Source organism: Pristis pectinata, chromosome 9 (assembly GCF_009764475.1).
Source record: "Pristis pectinata isolate sPriPec2 chromosome 9, sPriPec2.1.pri, whole genome shotgun sequence".
In the NCBI taxonomy this organism is placed as follows: domain Eukaryota; kingdom Metazoa; phylum Chordata; class Chondrichthyes; order Rhinopristiformes; family Pristidae; genus Pristis; species Pristis pectinata.
The window spans coordinates 80,803,801-80,830,753 of record NC_067413.1 but is presented as its reverse complement, the minus strand read 5'-3'; the positions used below and the strand labels follow the sequence as shown (position 1 = coordinate 80,830,753).

Below are 26,953 nucleotides of genomic sequence, written 5' to 3'. Positions count from 1 at the left end.
AACTCTAGTGAAATCAGGCATATAGAACATAGAACAGTAGAGCACTGGACAGGCCATTCGGCCCAAGATGTTGTGCTGATCTTGATGCTGAGTTATACTAAATGTCCTCCTCGTGTTTATCATCCATAATCTCTCCATTCCTTTCATATTCAAGTGTCTATCTAAAAGCCTCTTAAACACCACCAGACTGCCTGATTCCACTACTACCCCTAGTAACCTATCCCAGGCACCTACCATCCTCTGCGTAAAAAAACTTGCCTATCACGTCGCCTTTAAACTTCCCCCCTCTCACCTTAAAAGCATGTCCTCTGACATTTCTACCCTGGGGCACAGATTCTGACTGTCTACCCTGTCTATGCCTCTCATAATTTATATCAGGTCCCCTCTCAGCCTCTGACACTCTAAGGAGAACAACCCGAGTTTGTCCAACATTTCCTTATAGCTGATACCCTCTAATCTAGGCAACATCCTGGTAAACCTCTTCTGCACCCTTTCCACAGTTTCCACATCCTTCCTATAATGGGGTGACCAGAACTAAACACCAAGTGCGGTCTAAATTTTATATAGCTGCAGCATGATTTCCTTACTCTTATTCTCATCACCCCAACCAATGAAGGCAAGCATTCCATATGCCTTCTTTAGCACCTTATCCACTTGCGTAGCCACTTTCAGTGAACTATGGACCTGGACCCCAAGATTCCCTCTGTACTTCAATGCTATTAAGGGGCCTACCATTAATTGTATACTTTCTCCTTTCATTTGACCTCCCAAAGTGCAACACCTCACACTTGCCTGGATTAAACTCCATCTGCCACTTCTCTGCCCATATCTGTAACTGATCTATATCCCGCTGTATTCGATAGTCCTTTACACTGTCCACAACTCCACCAATCTCGGTGTCATCCGCAAACTTGCTGATCCACCCATCTACATTTTCATCCAAATCATTGATATATATCACATACAACAGAGGTCCCAGCACCGATCCTTGCGGAACACCACTGGTCACGGACCTCCAGCCAGAATAACAGCCTCCACCCCTGCTCTCTTTTATGAGCAAGCCAGTTCTGAATCCAAACTTGTAATTCACCCTGGATCCCATGTATTTTTATCTTCTGAATTGACCTACCATGAGGAAACTTGTCAAATGCCTTACTAAAGTCTATGTAGATAATGTCCACTGCCTTATCCTGATCAAGCACCTTTGTCACCTCCTCAAAAAACTCAGCCAAGTTTGTAAGGCATGACCTGTCCCACACAAAGCCATGCTGACTGTTCCTAAGCAGGCTATGCCTTTCCAAATGTGCATAAATCCTTTCCCTCAGTACCATCTCCAATAGCTTCCCTACCACTGATGTGAGGCTCACTGGCCAATAATTACCTGGATTATCCCTATTTCCCTTCTTGAACAAAGGCACAACAATTGCTATTCTCCAGTCCTCTGGGACCTCACCTGTTGCTAGTGAGGACACAAAAATCCTTGTCTACACCCCAGCAATATCATCTCTTGCTTCTTTCATTATTGTGGGATATATGCCAGTGGGCCCTGGGGACTTATCCACCTTAGTGCTTTTCAGAAGATCCAGCACTACCTCCTCCTCAATCTCAAAGTGTCCCATCACATTAGCATGCCCCACTCTGTTTTCACTATCCTCCAATTTCTTCTCCTCAGTAAATCCTGACACAAAGTACTCATTTAGAACCTCAACCTCTTGCTCTGACTCCAAGCACGAATTCCTTCTTTTATCCTTGAGTGGACCTACCCTCTCCTTAGTTATCCTCATTTTCTCAATATAAAATGCCTTGGGATTATCCTTGACCCTGCTCACCAAGGACATTTCATGGCCTCTTTAGGCCTTCTTAATCACCTGCTTGAGCACTTTCCTGCTATCTTTATATTCCACAAGGGTCCAGTCTGATTTTAGCTTCCTAAACCTTACATAAGCTTCCATTTTCTTCCTGACTAAGTTTAGGATTTCTTGGGTCATCCAAGCTTCCCTTCTCTTACCATCCTTGTCCTTACTCCTTACCGGAACATGCTAATCCTGCACTTTGCTCAGCTGGTCTTTAAACAACTCCCACATGTCAGATGTGGACTTGTCCAACAGCAGCTGCTCCCCAGTCAATGCCCCTTAGCTCCCGTCTATTGTCATAATTTGCCCTCCCCCAATTTAGTACCTTCCTACAAGATCTGATTTTATCCTTACTCATAACTATCTTAAAACATAATGAGTTGTGGTCAATATTCCCAAAATGTTCACGCATTATTAGGTCTGTCACCTGGCCTGGCTCATTTCCCAAAACTAGGTCCAGTATGTTCTCTCCTCTAGTTGGACTCTCCACATACTGTTTCAACCCCTCTTGGATGCTACTGTTTCAAGAACTCCTCTTGGATATCTTAAGTCTCCCGTCCATGGAGAACTCCCTCATCACTGGAATTAATCTAGTGGATCTATACTGCAGCACCTCCAAGAGAAGTATATTCTTCCCTAGGTATGGAGACCAAAATTATATACCGTCCTCCAGGTGTGATCTTAGTAAATATTTGTAGGACTTGTTCTCCTCACCAACTCCTTTCCTAATTGCTTTGTTGTACTTGTACATTAACTTTCTATGTTTTTTATATCAACACACAGATCTCCCTGTAATCAACATTTACCAGTTTCTCACATTTTCAGAGATTTGTTGAACCTATTCTATGTGCCTACATAAACTGAGCCACCCATCTGAGCTTACTGTTTGCTGGCCCTCAAAGCTTGTCATTTCATGCAGTGCATCCTTGAGACTGAAGGTTTGTGAGTGGCGTTTATGTTCACTGACAATAAAAAAAATGATAAAAATTGAAACATATTAAATTATTTGCTATTTAAGATTTAAATACTTCAAACAATAGAACACAGTTGAAAATAACTATACATTTAAAACAATTAAATTAAATTAAATTAAAAAGAAATTACCTCCAGCTTATTCTCCTCATCACAGTCAAGTGCAGGGAAATCTGAGGAAATCCACATTTGTCGCTGAATGCATAAGGAATTCAATAATGCAGCCAGGTGTCCGATTGTCAAACAGTGGGTGAAAGGGACAACTTCTGTTTATGAGATCATCCTGAACTTGCACCCAGTTAAGTGGGTAAAAGCCAGCATTTCCAAGTGGAATTGCTAGCTTTTAAGCAGAAAATCCATCCTACTATGGTGTCCAAAACATTATTTACTGGAATAGAATGCAAGTTAGTCCAGATCAAAGCAGGAAATTTGAAAAACACAAGAAAAAAATATGTACTAGTGGAACTAGAGATTCAATTCCCTCTTTGAATCAAGGACCATGGCTCCTTTACTGCAACTGTCTAGAATGGAAGTAATAAATAATCAATGAGTTCTCAAGCATTGTATATTGAATTTTTCAATTATATGCTTGATCAGGTACTTAGCATTTCTGTAAAAAGAATTAACTGTAACCAGCAGTCTTGATAACCAAATAGTTCAAATATAGCATTGGTTGGAGTATCATTATGTGGAATGTCTTGATATAAATATATATATCTTTATATATATTGTATATTATCAACTTTTCTCCCTTTCCTTCCCAACTCTTTTCTTGAATATACTCTGCCATGGTTCCATAGGTACATTCTCCAGTATCTTGCCTGAATGCCCTGAATTTAGGATTGCACTTGGACAATGAACGTCACCCATGTCCTGATTCTGATAAGAATAGAGAGATGCATTTTCAATGTCACCAAACCTGGTCAAGTGCCCTGAAGCTAACTGCAGTTACCTTATTTCCCCTCCAGCTGAGATCAGCTAACAGTGCTCAGGGTATCAAACTTGGGGTTTCCTGGTCTGTCCAACTCAGCTACAGTCAACTGACCAAGTGGATAAAGGTGAGTGGCTAGCTACTGGTTTCCTTTAGTATGAAAATGCTTTCTATGAGGCTTGGGTAGGGATTCCTCAAGAGCTGTTTGCTTTCACAAAGGATTGTGATGACAGCCCCACTTGTGTAATCAGAGATTCATTTCACCTCAAGTAGGAGTTGTTCTGAGGAACTTCCCACCTGTTAGGGGAACATTCCAAGGGAAAGTTTAGTTTGCAGGCACAGAAGATTTGTCTGAAATGAAACAACTCCTCACCCCTCCAAAAAGATAAAATATGGTTGCAAATTGGATGCTTCTTTCCATTTATGTGAGATGATGGACATGAAACCTTCAAACTTTTGTGCTTACAGGATTTCTGCTAATGACTAAGTTATTTCTGTGAAGACAGCACTATCCATAAGTGCCACAATTCCACTGGCTGGTGATATAGGGGGACCTAGAGTTCCATGGCCATGCTTACGATACTGGTCTCTACTATGGAATTACTGATCATCATGGCCATTGGTACATGTTGCCATTGGCTTCTGTCATCAGCTACAGTTTCCCACCAGTCATAGTCAAGGTTGAAGACTTTCAAATCCCTTTTATTAACACAATTGAGTGCCTTGTTGGTTCTTTGGTTTGGTCACCATGTCCTTGGGATGTGGTCACCTTTCACCCTGTGCAGATAGCTGAGCTGATGCAACTCACCCCTTAGCCTCAATGGCAAGACTTTTCCCAGAGCCATTTTAAAGAGGGTCTGCCAATTAGTTGATTGAACATGTCTAGAGCACAATGAAGCTTTAGATCTGGAAGATTGATGGTGGGCATAACCTTCCCCTTATGTCAACTGCAAGAGGAGAGGAGACAGAAAACCTGTCCTTGTGAATGTCACCCAAGTGTTGACACAGTGTGCAAGGACCAGATGTTGGAGAAAATTATCTATCCCCCCAAAGCTTCTCCTTTATTTGACATGCATGGAACAATACTATTTGACAGCTTTCCTTATGAAAGTTTGGAGATGAAGAATGGGTGAAACAGGACTTCATTGATCCTCACTCTGTTGCCACCTTTTTCTCTGCATTCCTGGTTTACCTACCTACCAACCGTGCCTACAGGGAACATGTATGGTACATGATCAGACAGAGAACTTCTCAATACAGATAGAAAAAAGAAAATAAAATACCAAAAAGCTTTTTTTCACACTTCTTTGCACTCTTCCACACCACTTACTTTAAATAAAAACAATGACCCCACTCTGTTTTGAATGTGGCTTATGCATGTTCACAATAGTTTGCATTTTGTAGACTGACATTATTCAGTCACTTTCAATGGGAAGCAAAGAAAAAGCTACTGATCAGGTAAGCAATGTATTCAAGCTGTTTTAGAGAATTAATTGAAAAAGCTAATCTAGAGTCATTTCCTAATTGGAAAGAATAAGAGGACTGATTTGTTGATCTGATGTCTGGTTGTTACCAGAGAATTAGTAGGCAACAGCAACAGCTAGCAGGTGGGTGATTAAAGTAGTCATTAAACTGAGTCAAGGTATCAACTAATTAGTGATTATATAAATACCCCATGTTTAGTGCAGCTTTCAAAAGGTGAAGGAGTAATTTATAATATTGTGCATTGTTATAATGCAATGATGTAAATATATATGAACATGTAATTATACTGGCTCCTTTTTGTGATTTTAAATCATCTGATAAACCTTTTGCTTTCCTCCACTGTAACTGGCATTTGCATTGCATAGCACACTGCAACAAATTGGATGCATAAAGCCTATTAGAATGGTAAATATTCCAAGGTTTTTTTCCCTGAGGTAGAGCATTGATGCTGAGAAATTATCATAAGCATGGTCTACCAGATAAGTTTTGAGTTATCTTTTGAAGGTAGTGGAGAGAAGTAACAAGGTGGAGGGATTTGGGGAGAGAGTTCAAAAGAGAAGGGTGAGTCTGTCGATGGCTTTGCTGGTGAGTGTGGGGCATTAAAATGGTGAGCAGAGGAATACATTAAACACCAGTACATTGACATCACAAATAGTGCTTTCAAGGCATTCAGTCCTTTTACCAGTCGAGTATTAACCATACCAACAGAGCCCTCAAGTGGTGATGCATTGCATAATAAATATCCCATCTTCACAAGAGGAACTCTAGGGAAAGCTGCAGAAAACTACATTCATTTTAAAATGATTCTGTGCCACAGTGAAAGTTCTCAGCATTCTTGACTGAGAGATTGCTTACTTACAACAACTACCTGCACAATATCCGAAGGTATTTGCCATAGGCACAGCGAATGGGTTTAGCAGGTGACCAAAAGTTTAGACAAAAGAGTGAGGCTGTGGGGTGGCTCAGGTTAGAGGGGGTGTTTAGAGTATTCGTACTGGGTAGCCAATGGTATGAATGTCAGCGGCAGGGAAACCGGAGAATGGGTACAAAAAACATTTGAAAAAACAGCTTTTAGGACTGGAGGTGGTTACAGCCCTAAATGAGGTGGACCAAAAATAATTTTTAACAGAGGGATGGAAATGCCGAATTTGAAGTTTTGAGTGGGAGAGAGACATTCTGGTCTGCAAGGTTCGGAGGTTCAGGTGCTGGCTCTAGTTAGTGATACTGCCAGACAGAATGGAGGTGATTGGATAATTCCCTCATTGATCAAATTTGGTGGCCATTTTGCTTCAAACGACTGACTTTAATTTTATGCACATAATTTACAGAAAACTATCCCTCCATTCACTGTATTTTTCTATTTTGATTACCCTTCTTTAATTGGTGTTAGTTAATTGCTGTAGTTTGTTTTTCTGATCTTTAAGTAGTCTTTGTTTCTAAGCAAACTGACTTTGTTGTACAATTGACCATTTGTGGCATGTTTCATGTGCCACACCAGTTCCTACTCATTGGTTGACCGTGTGTCAGGGACTTGGTGTTGGACAGGTTCTGGCCATCAGAAATATTAATGTAAAAGACGAAATAGCTGAAATTCACAAAATATTGATGCAGTTTCAACAAAACTGGGTTGAAGTGGGGGTGTGGATTGGCAGGGAGGGTGTGGGGGTTGGCGGGGGGGTGGGGATGGTTGTTGGGGGGGTTGGCAGGGGTGGTTGGATGGGTGTGGGTTGGCAGGAGGGGTGTGCAGGTGGGGGGGAGGGGTGTGAGGGAGAAAGGAACTAGGCAGTTTTTCCAGATGGACAGGGCATGAAAAAGGAAACTGTTCAAAATTGAGTACAACTATTGACTGTGGACAATCTGGTTCAGCGTGATATAGTATTTGGTAGTAGGATAAAATTTTTAGCAATCATATGGAATTTACTGTGGGTCCATAGAAGCAACTTCTTTGAACTTCCTAATACTTATCTGACATTTACATTTATGTAGGAAATATGACTCATCTAATTCTGAAGGATGGACAGCAGCCATGATGCAGTGCAGTGAATTGGCTGCAAAAGTTAAGAGCAGCGTGTCACTCACATACGTGGCTGTAGACAATATCACCGAGATGGTCAGGTAGATGAGAGCAAGGAATTGCCCAAGTGCTAATCATTGAGAGATACCGGATAGTTACCCATGCATCATATGCAAGTGTGGGAGGAAAATGGCTCACAGAGTTAAGGGCTGCAGAGAGTTTAAGGAGCAAGAGAAAAGTTAATGCATCATGCTTAAGATTAATAATGATTGTCATTGAGTGTGGTGGTATGGATATTGATTAAGGAGATTCAGATATGGAAGTGCAGGAAAGGTTGTTCCAAATTTGAGAAATAACAATTCATTCTAATGCTTTTTCTTAGAAATGGGAGGTTAAGCATGAGGCAATATTTCACAGGGCGTGAGAATGGAAGGTGAGTACTTTCAGGAGGGGAGCGGAAAAAGTAATGAATTTGAAAAGGAAAGGACAGCACTTGAGAAGCAATCATTTATAAAACCAGCTAGTGCTAGGTCAGGAAGGGATACTGGGTGGCTAGTAGTTTAATGGGATTGGAGGTTAACGGAACTAGAAGTGGATTTCCTGGATGAGATGAGCTCAGAGGGGGCATGGGAAGGTAAGTGAGAAGTTAGAGAAAGACATAGGATAGGACCTACTGCAAGGGAAAAGGTGCAGCTGAGGAATGTGAGTGCCAAGGAAGTCCATAATCCTCACAATTGTTGGAAATAGGGTGGAGAGAATAGAGGAGAAAGTTATATGGGACAGGTTAGTGTTGGAGAAAAGTAGCTGGGGTTATCTTTACATCCGCAATCTGATGTTGGCATGGTGGCTATTTTTAGAAAAGGAAAGTGACGACTGATAATGTTTGCTTTGTTCTAGCCAGGTGGATGCACCAGAAACATGCAATTCTGCATCCCTTGGATTCAGGGAGTGAAAATGGATCTATACTGAGAGTGAGCTTAATTAGAGAGAATAAATGTTTTGGAATTAATGGCATTAAATGCAATGGTGGTTGAACAAATCAAGCTGTATGAGTTTTGTGGTGAATGGACCACTGAGACTTTAAGGATCCTGATACTTGCTTTCTTCATTGGATTGCTGGGATGGGAATTTGTTTTAAGAAAATTCCATCAGTTAGCCAGACTTTGGAAATGTTTCTGTTACTTAGCCTATGGAGGAGCTTACAAAAATTCCAACATAAATTCAGTGAAAGGTACTAAGGATAAAAATAAAAATAATTTAAGATTGCTAGACAAAATGCTCTTAAGGGTTCCAAGGTACTTATTTCCCAAGCTGTTTAGTTGAAAGTAAAAGTCATTACGTATTAATCAATATGCATCCAGGGGAATAACCCATTGTAAAATGTAAAATTACTTACAGTTATGAAAAGACTCTGGACGTTATTGTTGTATACTGACATTTGGTCGTAACCACAGATACATAAAATTGAAACAGATCAATAAATTGACATAAATATTTGCACTCACATCATCCTTTAACAGGCTTCATCTGCTGCTACTGCTCTCTGCTTGGAAGCACTTTATACAAAACAAATTTCCAACAATTTTTAAATTAACATTTCAGCTGGGGCAGGTTATTGATAATCAGGTACCATTTTGATAATCTGACATTCCTTTAAACCTTGGCATAGTAAGCATCCTCATCTAGTAGACACAATCTATCAGAGGTAGTTGATGAGAACATTTTTGTAGGTTGCCACCTGTCTGTAAATCCTGGGTGAGAGCTAGGATTGGGAAAAAGAGCAAGTGAAGAATTTTATAATACAGTTTTGTCACTTTGGAGTGTGATATCCAGCACACAGGATGAATATTAGTAGCAAGACAGAAAATGCAGGAAATAGCAATTTATTTGTGCCTTTATTTAAGAAGAGTGCAAGGACACGCCAGGGAATTGCAGGCTGGTGAGCCAAACTTCAGTGGTGGGAAAGTTACTGGAGGGGTTTCTGAGAGGCAGGATTGACCTGGATTTGAATAGACAAGGACTGATTAGGAATAGTTAGCATGGCTTTGTGTGTGGGGAAATTGTAGCCCATGAATTTGATTGAGTTTTTTGAAGACATTTCCAAGAGGATTGACGAGGGCAGGGTGGTAGAAGTTGTTTATATGGACTTGAGCAAGTCCTTTGACAAGGTTCCGCATGGTAGGCAGGTCCAGAAGGTTAGACCACAGGGGATCCAGGATAAGCTAGCCAATTGGATACAAAATTGGCTTGGTGGTAGGAGTAAGAGGGTGGTAGTGGAGGATTGTTTCTCAGATTGGAGGACTGTGACCAATGCTGTGCTGCAGGAATTGGTGATGGGTCCCCTGATGTTTGTCATCTATATCAACAATTTGGATGAGAATGTAGTTGGTGTGGTTATTAAGTTTGTGGATGATGCCAAAATTGGTGGTATAATAGAGAGTGAAGAAGGTTATCTAAGATTAAAACAGGATCTAGATCAACTGGAAAAGTGGGTCAAGAAATGGCAGATGAAATTCAACCCAGACAAGTTGAACGTTGCATTTTGGTAAGTTAAACCAGGGCAGGACTAACACCGTAAATGGCAGGGCCCTGGACAGTGTTGTAGAATAGAGAGACCTTGGGGTACAAGTACATAGTTCCTTGAACGTGGAGATGCAGTTAGACAGGGTGGTGAAGAGGGCATTTGGTATGCTTGCCTTCATTGGTCAGGACATTGAGTACAAGAGTTGGGATGTTATGACGTTGGTGAGACAGCATTTGGAGTATTGTGTACAGTTCTGGTTGCCTAGCTATAGGAAGGTTGTGATTAAGCTGGAAAAGGTGCAGAAAACATCCACAAGGATATTACCAGAAATGGAGGGCTTGAGTTATAATGAGGGGCTTTTTTCCCTGGAGTGCAGGAGGTTGAGGGGTTCCTGGAGTGCAGGAGGTTGAGGGGTAACCTTACAGATATATATAAAATCATGAGGGGCATAGATAAGGTGAATGGTCACAGTCTTTTTCCCAGGGTAGGGGAGTTTAAGACTAGAGGACATAGGCTTAAGGTGAGAGAGAAAGATTTAAATGGGACCTGAGGGGCAACTTTTTCACACAGAGGATGGTGGGTATATGGAACGAGTTGGCAGAGAAAGCAGTAGAGTCAGGTACAATTACAATGTTCAAAAGGCATTTTGTCAGGTACATGGATAGGAATGGTTTAGAGGGATATGGGTCAAATGTGCACAAATGGGACTAGCTCAAATGGGAGAGATATTTCAATCTATGACTCTTTAACCCTATGACTAATTCTGCAGGTTAGGCAGCATTTGTGGAGAAAAAAGTGGAACAAAGTGCACTTTTGCCAGTGGTTTAGAAGGTGCTTTTCATGGGTCATTTATCCCTGATTTCTGTGCCTTAGCACTGCAGCTGGAAAATGGACGCTAACTAGATGTCAGATGCCAGTGCATCAACCTCCAGCTCTGCTTCATTGAGCTAAGGGGTGGGTGGGGCAGAGATCTAGTGAGCAGAGGGGCTGTATACTCTCAGCTCTACACCAGCTAGAATTGGCGTATGTCATGTGGCCACATTTATTTGTATGGGTCTGCCAACTTCATTTGAAAAGCTGAGTGCAAGGATGTGCTTAGTTTTTTTCTTTATTTTACTTTAATTTGAATCACTCACATGTATTTTAAGTATCTAAATTTTAATTTTTGATGACTTTTTAAAACTAGTTAAGTCCTTTTGAATCATTTTCAAATACCTTTGATAATCAAAGACATTTAAAAACAGTTTAAAAAGGCCATCAGGATGGTCTCATGGGGACTCAGGATTTGCCTAGTTGTCACTTCCAGAAGACTCTTCCTTGTGGGATGGCAGTGGCACAGAAGCCTGGACTGAGCTTGAACTTGCAGGGCTGTAGGAAGTAAGTGTGGCCATGGGAAAAGTGCCAGAGTGAGCACAAAGAGTGGGTCTGATTAAGCACAATCCAGCCCATTAACTGCTATTTCTCTCCACAAATACTACTGACCTGTAGAGTATTTCTACAACTTTTTTTTATTTCAGACTTGCAGTTTCATGTTATTTTGCATCTGCATTAGATGCAAGACCATGGGCTGGTGTTTCCTTGGTGTTCTTTCTCATCACATGCTGGAAGTCTGTGTGAGCACCAAATAGAAGGAAGTAATAAGTTGGTAAGAGTCTTCTCTTTCCACAGATGCTGTCTGACCTACTGAGTTTTTCCAGTATTTTCTATTTTTATATCAGATTTCCAGTATCTGCAATGTTTGATTTCCAAATATTTGCCCGTTTGGTTCATTTAAAAGCTGGCTTTACCACGTGAGGCACTAAAGGTGCAGTGTAGAGGTGGTCACAAAATGACAGCCACAAATGTTAAGTACACCACCATGCTTCAAGCAAGGACTAAGCAGGAATGCAAGGACTATAGTGGAGCATTTTGTTCGAATGAACAAGTCTGGGCTAGTGGAGATCCAGACAGAGAGTGTAACATGTTTGGATAAACCCTGTAAACAGTTTAGAAAATTACAGAATGAGGACTGGGAGATAGGAGTCATGCTCAGGTGTGCATGAAAGTTCATGCCAACAACATCCTGAGTGTACATGTGGCTCAGAGCCAACATGAAACATTTGAAAAGCAGGTACAATCATGTTGAAAGAACTATATTTAAAGGAGGTTGAAAAGTCCCGAATTCAGTGACAATGCTGGAGATCAACCATCACAGAAGAAGTGACAACTCCTTTGTCTGGTACAAGGTGACAGAAAAACCTCTCGAAGACCTGGCCAGTTCACAAGTGTACAGGTAGTATCACAACTGAGTCATAAAGTTAGTGTATGTAATAAAGAAAGAAATAAAGGTAATGAACTATGAAAGAGAAAGCGTAGTGTCTCTTTTCTCTGTTCTTGTATGTTGTGACCATTTCGAAGAAATAGGCCACATGCAGTAAGGCAACTTGAATTCTACACACAATAATTATGTATAAACAGTTTTGAGGTAACAGCCATGGCTGGTAGTGTTAAATGTGCCATATGGTAGCATTACTACATTTTACTCTGCCTTGGAATTCCATTCTAATGACAGCTATATAGTATGTTTCACCAGGGATAAACTTCTAGAGCTTTCTGATCAATGGCTACATGGTGAATACTTTGTTTAATGATTTGGTTTGTGTACTATTTTTAGTGATTTACAGATAGGGTTTCTTTTGAGCATGTTTATGCCTGCACTTGAGAGACCTTATTGTTTAACTTAATGTCCATCATCCATTTGAAACTAAAGCAATCATTTCTACAGATCTCTTTAAAGGATTAATTTTTTCTGAAATATTTGTTGAACATTAAAGGACCTGTATATCTGCAAGCAGTGATATAACCGAGTACCAAATGACTCAATCCCATGAGGACTAACATCAACACAAGATAAATAATTACTATAAATAACAGGGATGAAACATGTTTGTTTTATTGTAAACACATTGTGCCTTAGTATGAATCCCAGGGTATTATCAGAATATTACTGTGTAGATTATAATGAGTTTGGTAACCCTTAATGATCTGGTCATGGAGATCTTCGGTTCAATATAATGAGAGATCTGGGGATGACAAATCCTCTCATTTATATGTCAGGACAAACAACTTCAACATATCTCACTGATTAACAAGGAGACTATGTGCGCTGTTGGTGTATTATGAAAGATCTTTCCAATTATACACTTTAAAGTGAGGTCATATGAAACAGCTCATTATCTGAGCATTTTCTTATTAGTGACTACATGAAGGGCAAAAAAAAACCTTCTTTTACTCCTCACATCTTATTCAGTGTATTTGTATTTTTCTTAACACACCTTCCATTATTGAATTTATTCTACCTTACTCATATGTTGATGATCAATCCTTGTAGCATCCTTAAGGGAAAGCAACTATTATTTCACTGAAAAGTTCCTAAGTGACAGTTTCTCCCCATTATTGTGTGTATAATGCAATATGCAAAACCTTGTTGGTTTCAGTTGCCACCACTAACCCATTGTCTACTACTTGTTCCAGTAGCATCCTGGCCTCACCCTATCACAGATATTTTTTTGTCCTATATATAACTTCCTACCTTCTTTGTAATTTCTAACTTGATTCTCTCTTTCCCAGTTCTGATGAAGGGTCTTTGACCTCAGAGGTTGCCTGATCTGTTGAACATTTCCAGTATTTTCTACTTTTATTTCAGACTTACACATCTGCAGATTTTTTTTGATTTCCAATTACATAACTTCTCTCCACACTTATTTTGAGATCTCCATTGCCAGTTTCCTTCTGCTAAATCACTGATCTGCTATTCTCAAGCACTGACATCCACATTCCAACACCAGTTTGCTGCCACTGGGTTTCTGTAATGTTGCTGCAAGCAGACAATCAATCTGAGGTACATCAAGAATAGAATTTCCTTAATCAAACACAGTATCTCTCAACTGAACATCAGTGTATGCATTATAGCATGTGGTACAGTAAGTTCTTAAAGGTATCTTGCACATGTATGCACAGCAGCTCACAATCCTGTCTCTCTTTGTACTGTACAGTTAAGATGGTTTGCCAAGCTGCAAGACTGCAATTCATCTAACTACTCAACATAAACTCTAAAAGTAATTTCCCAGAATGACAGTCTGATAATTAAGAGAGCAAAATGTTATTTTGTTAAACAACTTTAAATTATGACATAATACTTTTTTAAATGTTGGCAACTGATTAGAAAAAATAATGAGGGACTAACATAGACCATTAACAGAGGTTGACAGTGAATTATGTGAAACAAACTACTTCACTACCCCAGCATGATTTTATAACATGATGCCTTCATTATTTAAAAAAAAATGGAGCCAGTTGTCCATTAGCCCGGTGTACTGTTACAGGTCCTACCCAGGTTACGAATGCCCGACTTATGTACAGCTTGTACATATGAACGAGCGTTTGGGAGACTGGCAGGATGAATTTGTCAGCTGCCGCAGGCATCTTCTGCCACCTGGAAACTTGGTTTGCAGCCACATTTCTGTCTTGAAAACTGTCCAGTTCAGGAGAAGCTCACAGAAATGGAGCCTTGCCGTAACCCGGGAAGGACCTGTAAACAGGTTATTTAACTGTTTCCTAACTTTGTGGGACATGCATATCCTCCTCCAGAGGGCAGCAGCACAGTGTTCATCTTATTGCAGTCCCTCAGGGTCCAGGGAAACTTGCTTCCCTTCCAGTTGTGAGGTGGTTGCTGAGGCTAATGTGGGACCCACAGATTTTGACACAGGTGTGACAGATATTTGGTGGCACAGATGAGCAGGTAGCTGCCTCCCCTATTTGGAGCAGCATAGTGGTTTGGAAAGACAATTGGGACTGCTACAGATGGTAATTCTAGTTAAAAATAAAATGCTATGTTTAATTTGAAAATAAGAACATAAGATATAGGAAAAGGCCATTTGTCCTTCTGTTACTGCTCTGATATTCAATAAGAGCATGGCTGATCTCAGCACCACTTCCCTGCACTAACTCCATATCCCTTGGTTCCCTTAACTTCTGAAAATCTGTTGATCTTTTTAAAATATTCTCAGCAGCTGAATCTCTCTATACAGCCCTCTTGGGTACAGAATTCCAAAAGTTCACTACATCTCATCTCAGTCCTGAAAGGCATAACTCCTCATTTTGAAATGGTGGTCCCTGACTGTCAACACACCAGCCACTGGAAACATCAACCTTGTAGTTAACTGTATGAGTTTTGTACCTTTCAATGAGATCACCTCTTATTCTTGTAAATTCAAGCCTGGGTTCAATCTGCTTAATTCGTCCTCATGCAACAAATCTACCATCCCTGGCATTAATCTTCGCTTGAGTCCCTCAATCATATTCCAGATGTGGTTTCACCAGGGGCTTTATATAATCAGAGGAAGATGTTTCTATTCAAATCCTCTTCAATAAGAGGCCAATGTAACATTTGCCATCTTCATTGGTTGCTGTGCAGGCATGTTAACTTCCAGTGATTTATGTGCAAGGACACACAGGTCCCCTTGAACACCAACACCTTTTAATATCCCATCATTTAAAAATACACAATTTTAATTTTTCTACCAAAGTAGGTAACCTCACATTTTTCCACATTATGTTCCATCTGCCATGTCCTTTCCCATTCACTTAACCTCTCTCCATCTCCCTGTCTCCTTTCTGCATCATTCTCACAACTGGCACTGTAACCCAACTTTGAATCATAAGCAGACTTGGAAATATTACACCTGATCCGATGATCTGAAAAGTTTACGGAAAAAGGATTATGAACAGTTCTGATCCTTGTGGCACCAGATGAGTCACAGCCTACCAACCTAAAAATGAGCTATCTATTCCTAATCTTTGCCTTCTGTTCATTAGAGTCATTCAGCATGGATACAGGCCCTTCAGCCCAATGAGTCCATGCCAGCCATGGTACCCACTCATCTAGTTCCAATTTCCTGCATTTGGCCCATATCCCTCTACACCCCGTCCCTGTATGTACCTATCCAAGTGCTTCTTAAATGATACTATTATACGTGCCTCAACCACTTCCTCTGGCAGCTCGTTCCATTTACTTACCACTGTCTGAGTGAAAAAGTTGCCCCTCAAGTCCCTATTAAAGCTTTCCCCTCTCACCCTAAATCTATGCCCCCTGGGGAAAACACTGCTACCATCCACCTTATCTATGTCCCTCATGATTTTATAAACCTCTATAAGATCACCCCTCATTCTCCTACACTCCTGTCCTCAGTCCATGTCAGTGCACTAACCCCAATACCATGCATTCTAATTTTGTTTTGGTGCTTCTTGCATGACACTTTTTACGGAAGGCCTTCATACACCACATCAACCTATTTATCATAGAACAGTATAGCACAGGAACAGGCCTTTTGGCCCACGGTGTCTGCGTCAAACATGATGCCCAATTAAACTAAATCTCTTTTGCCTGTTCGTGATCCCTATCCCTCCATCTATATATATCCTTATCTATTCTTCTAGTTACAACCTTAAGAAACTCCAACAGATTTGTTAAACAAGATTTCCCTTTCATAAATTCATATTAACTCTGAACATTCCTATTTATTTTCTAAGTACATTTTTCTCATTTCCTTTATTACAGTTTGCAGCACTTTTCCGTTAACTGATTCCAGGCTAACTGACCTATTGCTCTCCGTACTTGCTTAAATAGTGGGGTTACATTTGCTGCCTTGCAACCTGTGGAAAATGTTCTAGAACCCATGGAATTTAGTGGATGAACTGGTTGTGATCATCCATCACTAGAGCCATCTCCATCAAAAATCTAGGACTTAGGTCATCAGGACCCACGGATTTATTTTCTTTCAGTCTCATTAATTTCTCCATTGCTTTTTTTCAGTAATGCTAATTTATTTGAGCTCTTCAATTTTTGAATATATGTTTGAAACAGCATTACTCAATATTGTTCCAAAGTATGGTCAGTAATAGCGCTTATAAAATCAAAATGATTTTTTTGATGACAAAGCCATTCAAATCACCTTAATTCATTCATATAAGTTCTATTTCATGCCTAAACCAACATTTGGTTTCAGGCATGAAATGATATTATCAAACCAACCTTTGATTATATCTTGCATATCAGGCTGAAAAAGCCAAGGATGAATTTTGTCACCATTTATATTTACTCTCCTGCAATCCTGAAGGATGGATTTCCATTGAGGACCCTGAAGGTGGAGGTGACTTCAGTAACTTGTTTCATTTACAATTGCTTCCACTATTCCACAATTTGTTTGGCATTTCCTGTGATCTGGCTGAAAAGCCCTGCAGGACTTCCCTGTGTATCAGACCTGTCTCTTTTGTAGTCCAGGTGGCATAGCCCCAGACAAAAAGGCACTGTGACTCGTCTAGCACCTGATCCACATGGGAGAGGTTTGTGAGCTTTGAAGGAGCTTTGAGCTTTGTTTCCTCAGAAAATTTTCATCCCTGTCTTGTTGCTTTGCATTTAAGCCTACACTTTACTCAGTTGCCTCCCCAGTCTCAAAGCAGATACAGTTGTCTCATCTGGCCACTGACACTCTGTACAGTGGAATGTTTCAACTTGACATGATGACCAGGCAGCAGAGAAAGGTACTTGGTTATATGGGATTTCAGGCAGAGTTTCACCATTGGCATATCCATTTGGGCCAAGCATACAAAGACAAATTTCTCCTTTTAGTTTCATAATGTTAAGACACTCAAGCAACCCTCAGGAACAGAATGAGTTTCCACCCTATGAATGTACATATAGTTTCAAAAGCCAATAAGAGGGTCATTCCCATGAAACACTAACCTTTATTGTTTGTCTCTCTGTGGAAGAAAACCATGAAAAGTTATGACTGTCAGCAAACAGATATACCCTCTATTGCCACTGGACTATCCACAGACAGTGAAGGCTCTGACCAGTTTTGGTCCAAAATGGCAATCTGGGAACAATTTACATCAAAGGAACAACTTGTATTTTGGAAGCTTGCAGCCTGAAACAGGAAAATGCTTTGGATACCTGGCCATAGATCTTTTTCACAAAATGGAGGCAGTTTGAGGTATAACAGTCCCAGTAATGGTAGGCAACATTCATCATCATCCACCCTCTGCTGAGTTTCTGCATCCAATCCAGATATGAATCAGAAAGAGCATTACCCTTCAGGCAGTTTCTTATCACTTCCTGGAGCTTTGTTCTGAAACTCACTAGTCAATATATGTGTTTATTCAGAGGGACTCCCTGCTGCAATGCCCAAGATGTTCTGTGCAATAAAATGTGTCAGCATAAATAAATGTGCTCAGAGAATTTTCCTGCACTGTAACAGATGAGCCTGGAAGGGAAGTGGTTGAGTAGTAGCCATGAACTTTGGATCTGGACCTTGCAGTCTATGTTGGGGCATCGAGGAGGAGTGGTTATGATTGACAGTTGGGGGAAGGGTGAGGGTTTGATCGGATTTGAGGCCACTGGGGCTTGGAAGGAGAATGAGGGTTGCAAAGGGGTTGGGGGGGGGTGATGATTGTGGGTCCTGCCTTGAGATATAACCCTATCTGAAGCTGGTTCTTGGCACTGGATGCCACGGCTTGAGGCTTGCTTGAGCACATTAGCTCTGAATATTGATAAGCAGAACCTCAAAAGTAACAATCATGTTACTTGCAATGAATGGTGTAGGAGACATAAATTTATATTCACAGAGCCTCAGGGAAAGGGAAAGGTATTTTGTTGGCTCCACTTAACCAGGTGAAGACCAGTGTTCTGGGGAAATGAGTGACGATGGGTAGGGTTTTAAACTAAAAAATGAAGGGAATGAGGAGATTCTAGGCTTCAGGTGAGGGAAAATAATTACAGCTAAAGAGAAAAGGTAAGGACACTAATGAAGAGTGCATTTTGGGTATTGAGCATGACAGGATGGAGCTGGGAAGTTAACAGTAAGAGAGCTCCAGAGAATAAAAACTAATTGTGGAATTATAGTAAAAAGTTAAAATTAAAGATGCCTTTAACTTATTGAAGCATTCATAACAAGATAAACCAAATCAATTGAACAAATAGGGATACACTTGTTCATTTAAACCACCATTTACAAAGATGGAATAGTGATCATGGCTGGGAATTAAATATTCATGGGAACTTGAAATACCAATTGACTTTTTCTTTACCTCATTTTATGGGTTGGAATAATATTGGCTGTGCTATGTCATGCTCCTCATCAGCTGTCTGACTCTTAGAAACACAAGGCATCACCACAGAGAGTCCTTTCAGCTTTCTCCTCAAGTTCCCTTTAGAAGCATCATATTGGTGGGGTAAGTTTCTTTAAAAAAAGTCAGTATTTATATTGTTGGCTTACTGCCAACCAAAAAAATCCATATTGTTCTGATGTCGTCTTCATTGATTCAGTCTCAATTTTTAACTTATTATGCTCCTGTAAATTGCCTTTGAATGTTATACCATATTAAAGACACCATATAAAATCCATTGGCCACTAATGAGTTCATTATTTTCTGCAAACACTATCAATAGGTAATATTTGATGGAAGTCTTTGAGCTGGTGGACAAGCTTGCTTTTATAATGTAAAGACCCATCTAACCAAACGCAACTGATGAATGATGAGATAAAATGTAGAATGAAGGGTATATTTATTGCCTAAAACTGACTTCAGGAACAACAAAGAATCATTGATTTTGCACTTGCACAATGTTGTTTATTTCCTCCAGATTCTGGTGGATGCATTTCTTGCAAAAATTGTCATCTTGATACTGCCTCATTCTAATAGATAACAGGAATAAACACTTGCGCAAGTAAAATTAACATCACCATCATAATGCAGATAGATAAATTTATAACACTGAAAGGATACAAAGCTAATAATTATCTGAATGCAAAGGCAATAATTATTCTGAGACGATTGGCTGGATTTTCCTCCTGATAGTTGGCAGAGGTAATTACACTGAAAATCCATGTAATTACTGCTGCCAATGTGATAATGTACAATTTCACACTCCAACTGTAGGGATAAACTTAGCTGATCCGTCAAATTCAAGTTGAAATCAAGCTACATCATCAACTACTGACTTCTTCAATTATTTCATCAGAAAGCCACTGGTCTGATTCTTTGTCTGTCTCTGCTGCTTAATTTACCTTGATCAGTGGCTGACAGAACATAGACAATGTCTGGGGGAGAAAACCAGCCAGGATTCCCAGTCCTAATAATTGGTCAATGACTTCACTCTGTATTTGGATATTGTATTAAGCTTACCTTGGATACTCCCCATCAAACTGCCTTACATTCTCCTTAAGTATTTTACAAGCAATGGACTCTCAGTTACAATTGTTACTCAAGAAATACCATAGCAAGTGTTAACTTCCACTGATTGTGCCATGATATTTTGTTTATTATCTTCCTGAATAGACATATTAGGATGAAGTTAAATTTCTAAAAGACAGGACATCTGCCAATGCAATACTCCCTCTGCACTGTTAGCTGTGATTATGAGCACTCATATCAGAATGAAAAAAAAACAATGCAAATTTCTATTAGAATTGGAGAGCAAAGTCACTCTACTTTCACACTGTACCTAATGGCAACAGCTGCAAAGCAAACATTAGTGGCTTCTAGATAGCCCATTTAAAGTTAATTATTTAAGGTAAACATAAACAGATCTTTCCAAATGACTTTTCACTCATACAGAAAACTTCATTTGGTGTATAGGATAATCAGTATCTAACCACTGGGTACATTTGCACATGTTTATAAGCACACATGCACACAATGTTTAGAGTGCTGTAAAACCAAAAAGATGATTTAGCAGTGACCCCTATGTATTGGTTCAAAGCAGATACATTACATGGATGACAAAGGAAAAATTAGAAATACTGGAAAAAAGGTACTGGGGCAATAAAAGAACAATAAAAATATAAAGAACAGGAAGTGATGCTTCCTAAATCTGAAAGAGTAAAATTGGATTAATATTTTAAGTGTAGATCTTTCATCAAATTAATCTACATCATATACCGTATGTAACTGAATTACTTTTAAAACAGGAAAATTAAACTGGGATGGTCACTTAGTTGGTGAAGTAGTTAATTCATATTAGTGCCTGTTTTGTTAAGAAACAGATCAAGCTGATCCTAAATTTAGTATATGGTTAAGTTAACCTAATGTGCCAGTTTGTCAACAGAATTTTGTTTTGCTGAATGATCTGTTATTACTTAGTTCTACCATTCAATATATCCGATATCTAACAGAAATAATTAGCATGTTGCCTCCAGTCTCCAATGGCTTCCAACCTTACAATGTCTCAAAATCATTCAGTCACTGAATTACTCAAATGCACTGATTGTATCTAGTACAGAATACAGTAGAGTATATTTTCTGTTTGGAAAACTCATGGATGAATCCTTAATGTTTATGTGTGGACAGGTACTAACCTAATGAAAACAAACTAGCTAACGCTTGTCTAAAAATAGTCTGCATGTCTTGTATAAGCGTACTATGTGAATATTTGGGGAAGGTGCAATATGGAATTTATGCCTGAAGTAAGGCAATCTGCTTTATTTGTAAATTTTCATGCCCTGCTATTGAACAGAGAGGATAAAATCAGAGAAAAAATATTTCTTGGAGCTCACTTGATTTTCCAACCATCAATTTAAATAGATGGAAAATCAAATAAGTACCATTAAGGGCAGGGTTCCCTGATTTAACTCTATGCACTTACTTCCAGTAATTCAGCCAAGGTGTAAAGACAAAAATCTAAATATTTTATGAACTTTGATGATATTCATAACTAAATAAATCAAGCAATCGCAACTACTGCGTATTATTTACAAATCTTGAAAGGCAATATAGTTTTGGTTTCCTTATAGCCTAAACAGTGCTTTTAGTCAGGAATTGGTAATAAAATTGGTGACTTGCTAGAGGTGTACAAGATGATAAGAGGCATAGATTGGGTGGACAGTCAGAGACTTTTTCCCAGGGCGACAATGGCTAACACGAGGGGACATAATTTTAAGGTGATTGGGGGAAGATATAAGGGGGATGTCAGGGGTAAGTTTTTTTTTTACACAGAGAGTGGTGGGTGCATGGAATGCACTGCCAGCAGAGGTTGTGGGGGCAGATACATTAGGGACATCTAAGAGACTCTTAGATAGACACATGAATGATAGAGAAATGTGGGGGCGGCTATGTGGGAGGGAAGGGTTAGATAGATGTTAGAGCAGGATAAAATGTTGGCACAATATTGTGGGCTGAAGGGCAATGGATTCTATGCATTGCTAAGGCATAAACCCACAAGTGTGCCAATACAAAAATAATACATCCTGGATTAAGCTGTTTACCTTCCACAAAAGGGAGAGTTAGATAACAAGAGAACAAGAATGGTTCTTAGCTAGTTAGAATCTGGCAGATTGAATTAAAACATCATTTTTAACATTGATTTAATTGCTTTAATATTGACTTGGCACTAATTTAATAACAACCATGGCTCTTGACACCTTTGTGCTGTATCTGTTCATATTTATTTCATAGCATTCCCTACATAACTGAGCCCACGATGGAGTGCAAAGAAATGTAATTGTTTTCCTTTTGTCTAATGTTCCCCCTGTAGGAATTGACATACTACTGTACAAGCTCTGTAGGTGTCAACATTTCCCATATATTCCCTCAATGCTATAATTGTTCAACATGAGGACATCACACCTAATCATGATTTGAAGTATACACACATGTACCTTCTTGCAACATATCAGTCAAAATTGGTTCATATTTTTTCTTTTCAACAGGCATGATGCCCTGAAATAGTAGTACCTCTGCCAAGTTCTAGACCAAGATCAAATGAAGGAGAAATCCACTAGTGAACCTGAGGCTTTGCCTTTCAAGGAATAAGAAACATGGAGACAAAAATACTGCAGCTAATTGGAACGAAAGGTAAATTATTTAATGTAAGGCATGAGAACTGCAATTGTAGTTGTACTCCCATCTTGGATGGTTTGGTGGTTTAACTTGACATATTTGTTTTTATAGCTGATTTAGCATACAAGGAGCTGGATGGAAGTAACAATTTCTTATGTTAAAATGTGAAAAATCAGTGTTTATAGCAAACATAAGACATCTATCATTTTCAACTGAAGCTTATCTTAAAAAAGCCATGCATTTAAAAAAAATAACCACAATTTTAAATATTAAGTTGCTTTGATGCTTTATTGGGAATTTTTTTTTACCTTACATGTAATAAGTATAATTTCAGAAGATTTTCAACTTTCACATTGATACTTTACTGGAATGCTTTACTTTACTCATTGTATGGAGAAAGCTAATCCTTCAATATTTTTAAAATTACTGATTAACTCAAAGAGCTATCAAGTATCTGGTTTAGAAGGTGATTGAAGGTTATTTAAAAGCAGGCAGAAATACTTCAGCTGTACAACTCATCTGTGTGAAAAAATTGTACTTGAACCGTTGGGATCATGAAAATATTATGCTAAGGAAGGCACTGGGTACACATCTTTCATTTTGTCCATCTTATCGCTTCTCCCTTCTTAAAATGTTAACATTTGCTGGTGCCTTGTCCATGGTGAATATTGCAAGAAAAATCAATGTTTATGCATAAATCTGATAGCTGACTGTGCAGTTTTTGGTTATTGAGAGCATCATAGCTGATACTGTATACTTCTAAAGTCAATATGTACACATTTTCCAGCATGAGTAACAGGGGATTACAAATTGGAATTTGGTTTATTTTTCCTGCCCTAATGCAATGGAGCTGAAATCAATTGCAGTGCCTTGCTGCTCCAGCTGAGATCAGCTAATTCAACAAAGAACAGACAGTTTCTTTGGTAGTTTAGTTCACTGTTAGACCAGGTCATTCTTTTGCACACTTAATCATCTGGGAAGCACTCAATCTCTTCTATTTTATTGATACCGTTGTCTTTGCTTTTTTTTCTTTCTAAGTTGTAAGTAGTCCTATGGGTTCACCCTCCTGCCTACGCCCCACTGCACTGAAACAGCATTCCCCAAAATCTCCTCATTTTCCTGGAATGCAAAACCATGGGATTCTTTTGTCTTCCTTCACCCTATAATCTTCACTGATTTCTACATCCTTCAGCTTTCAAAGGTCATGTTTGAGATCATCTAATGACTACTCTGACCCAGAATACACAATCAAAGGCAAAGTTGTGGCCCATGGCATTCATTTGGTTGACAGCTGCCCACAGAGTTTTTGTGATCTTTTGAGTGGAGGTTTGCTGTTATTGGGTGTTTGATCTGGCGCTGTGCCCTCTATAGGGGATTTGTGAACAGAACAAGCAAGAAGAATGAATTATTCTCACTACAACAGGGAGAATATAAACCACACTATATATTAGACTTAAACCATGTATAGAAACTCATTGATAACCGATCAGATTGTAAATGAAGTAAGAAACAAGCAAGAAAATGTATAACTAAAAGGCATTTTTTTAAACATATTTGGTATTGGCCTCCACACTTTTTCAGGACCATGCAAGTGTTTGACATTAACGATGATTTATCACGTTAAACATTCACCTACACCTAAAAAAAACACCAGGCCGAAGGGTCTCTGGCGTGTTTAGTTACCAATGGATAGATAACGGAATTTCACACATTTACCTGGATGTCATTGCCGAGATACCGCTCGCACGCCGCCTGGTCACAGGACAACCGGACAACTTGCTGATCGCATTCAGCGCATGTGCGAATTCCAGAAGTTGTCCTCTTTACTCTGAGAGTGGCGGAGCATTGACTGGCTCAACATAATGCAAAATTCACTCCTACGGTATTCTTTTCTACGAACATCGATCCTTTTTAGTTAGGGTTTATCACATTTAAAAAAAGGTGCCAAGAGCACTCTACAACTTGTTCCAAGGCAAACCATTGTTCTTAAAGGAGTCACAGGTACTTAAGAAAGAGAAACAAAGGACTGCAGATGCTGGAATCTAAAACACGATGATGCTGGAGGAACTCAATCAGTGCTCTCGTTCTTCTATAAAATGTAGTTATATTTGAGCACTGGCGAGTTTTAACAAGGTGGGGGGGGGGTTCTCATCACGCAGAAACAGGGACGGAACACGTTCCCCACTGTTTTAAATAATCAAGGCAATGTTTGAAGAATGCTGATTTATTATTTTTGGAAGAACTGAAACGATGTCTAAATTATTTTCAGTCACATATGTCCCAGATCTCCTACCCACGGGTCAACCGAATTAAAAAAAATAGATTTTAGCCAATTACTTTGCTAATAAAATAGCCTTTGTGCTAGACACATATTCCTTTATGTTTATTAAAAGCGCGGCATTTGATGGCGATTTTTGCTCGAATGCTTGTCGTCACCCCGGGTTACGACCCTATGGAGAATTATGACTGCATTTAGTTTCTTTCAACAAATTTGTTATTATCACGTCGATTCGGGGACACAGAGTGCCGGGTGTGGGGCATCTCTCTGATACACTTGCCCTGTGCAGCATCCGGCGCACCACGAAGCCCAAATGCATCCATAAATAATAGCAGAGAGGAACAAAGCGCAATACCCACCAAAGCTTAAGTGGGGCGCCCGCATCAACCAGTGGTGACACTGACAGGCAGCATTCGTCCGCCCGGGAAATGCTGCGCAAACTCCATTGTCCACATTGCACCCCACCCCCTCACATCTACAACCCTCCCACTCAGTGTGCGCTTGGCTGGGGGGGAGTTAATACTAATCTTGCCTGGCACCGGTCAAAGCGCTGCTGCTTAGCGCACAGACGATGGAGCCGGCGACTGCTCGGCAGCCCGGCAGCTCCAGCCGGTGAGAGGGGAGAGAGCCGCCGGTACCGGCCGGCCCGCCATGAGCGGCCAGTCGGCCCGCCTGCCCGCACCGCGCCGCCAGTTGTCACTCAGTGCCCCGGCGCCGGGCGCACGCCGGCTCCAGCCTCTAACCCACCGCTCGCTGCTCCCCGCCGGCCCGCCACGCGTGGTGACCCGGGAGCCTTGATTCTTTCCGTTCGGAGGGTGGTGGGGCTGGAGGTGAGGGGTGGGTGGGGAGAGTAGACCGAGGATCGTCGCCGGCAGCGGCGGCGGCGGGGGTGAGGATGGCTTCGGCCGGCTCGCTGCGGGAAGCAGCCGCTCAGCCCCGCGGCCAGGAACCGGCGCCCGGCCAGTCCCGAAGTTTGCCGGCGTTGAACGGCCCGTGTGACTGGTGCCCGGGAGCTGGCCAGCCCGAGCCGCCGGCTGCCAAGGGAGCCAACCTGGCCGCGTTTACAGCCCGGACCTCGGGCAGCAGCGGCGGCGGCGGCTGGGCTGCGGCGCCGGGGAGGAAGGGCAGCGGGTGCCGTTGGCCGGTGCTCGGCGACTCCCGCTGCTTCCTGGCGTGCATGTGCTGCCTGACCTTCATCCAGTCGCTCATGGTGTCCGGCTACCTCAGCAGCGTCATCACCACCATCGAGAAACGCTACAACCTGAAGAGCTCCGAGTCGGGTCTCCTGGTCAGCTGCTTCGACATCGGCAGCCTGGTGGTGGTGGTCTTCATCAGTTACTTCGGGGGCCGGGGCCGGAGACCCCGCTGGTTGGCCGTGGGCGGCTTCCTCATCGCAGTCGGAGCCGCTCTCTTCACCCTCCCTCACTTCATCTCTCCACCTTACGAGATCCAGGAGCTGAACACGACCTCGTCCGCACAGGGTTTGTGCAGTTCCAGCAACGGCACCGGCGCCAGAGACTCAGAGTCCGGCTGTGCGGGCAGAGATTCCTCCGGCCAGCAGCACTCGCTCTATGTGGCTCTTTTTGTCTGCGCCCAGCTGCTCATCGGCGTGGGTTCGACCCCCATCTACACGCTGGGGCCCACATATTTGGACGACAACGTCAAAGCCGAGAACGCATCCCTCTACTTGGGTAAGTGAGAATTCACAGCAGTCACCTGCCAACTTCAGCAGTGAGAATACGCCTGTAACTTGTATTAAGGCAGATAACACAGTGAACTGAACCTGGAGCAGACTTCTCCAAAACGTTTTTAGTTTGGCTTTTCAAAACAGATGGTCGTTTTACAGAGATTTCTACTTATGAAGGAGTGCTAAGATAAACATGATTCAAATAAATCGCCTTCTTATCACTCTTGTGGTAAATTCGCTCTATTCGAAATCATTGTATTCTCTATTCATATTTTAACAACCCAATTGGAAATTGATCAGTAACTCTCCGCGACTTGTATTACAAGTTCATAG

At 40.8% G+C, this 26,953-nt stretch overlaps 2 protein-coding genes across 3 annotated transcripts in view; both read left to right on the top strand.

The window, feature by feature from the left end:
• Positions 1-25,131, top strand: part of prdm14 (PR domain containing 14) — a 102,299-nt gene extending 77,168 nt beyond the window's left edge. The window contains exon 9 of the mRNA XM_052022615.1: positions 25,049-25,131. Within this exon, the coding sequence (XP_051878575.1) occupies positions 25,049-25,131 (83 nt within the window). The remainder of the gene's footprint in view (positions 1-25,048) is intronic.
• Positions 24,941-26,953, top strand: part of LOC127574236 (solute carrier organic anion transporter family member 5A1) — a 125,081-nt gene continuing 123,068 nt past the window's right edge. For both annotated transcript variants that reach the window (XM_052023060.1, XM_052023059.1), the window contains exon 1: positions 24,941-26,624. In XM_052023060.1, coding sequence (XP_051879020.1) covers positions 25,829-26,624 — 796 coding nt within the window. In that variant the 5' untranslated portion in view covers positions 24,941-25,828. The remainder of the gene's footprint in view (positions 26,625-26,953) is intronic.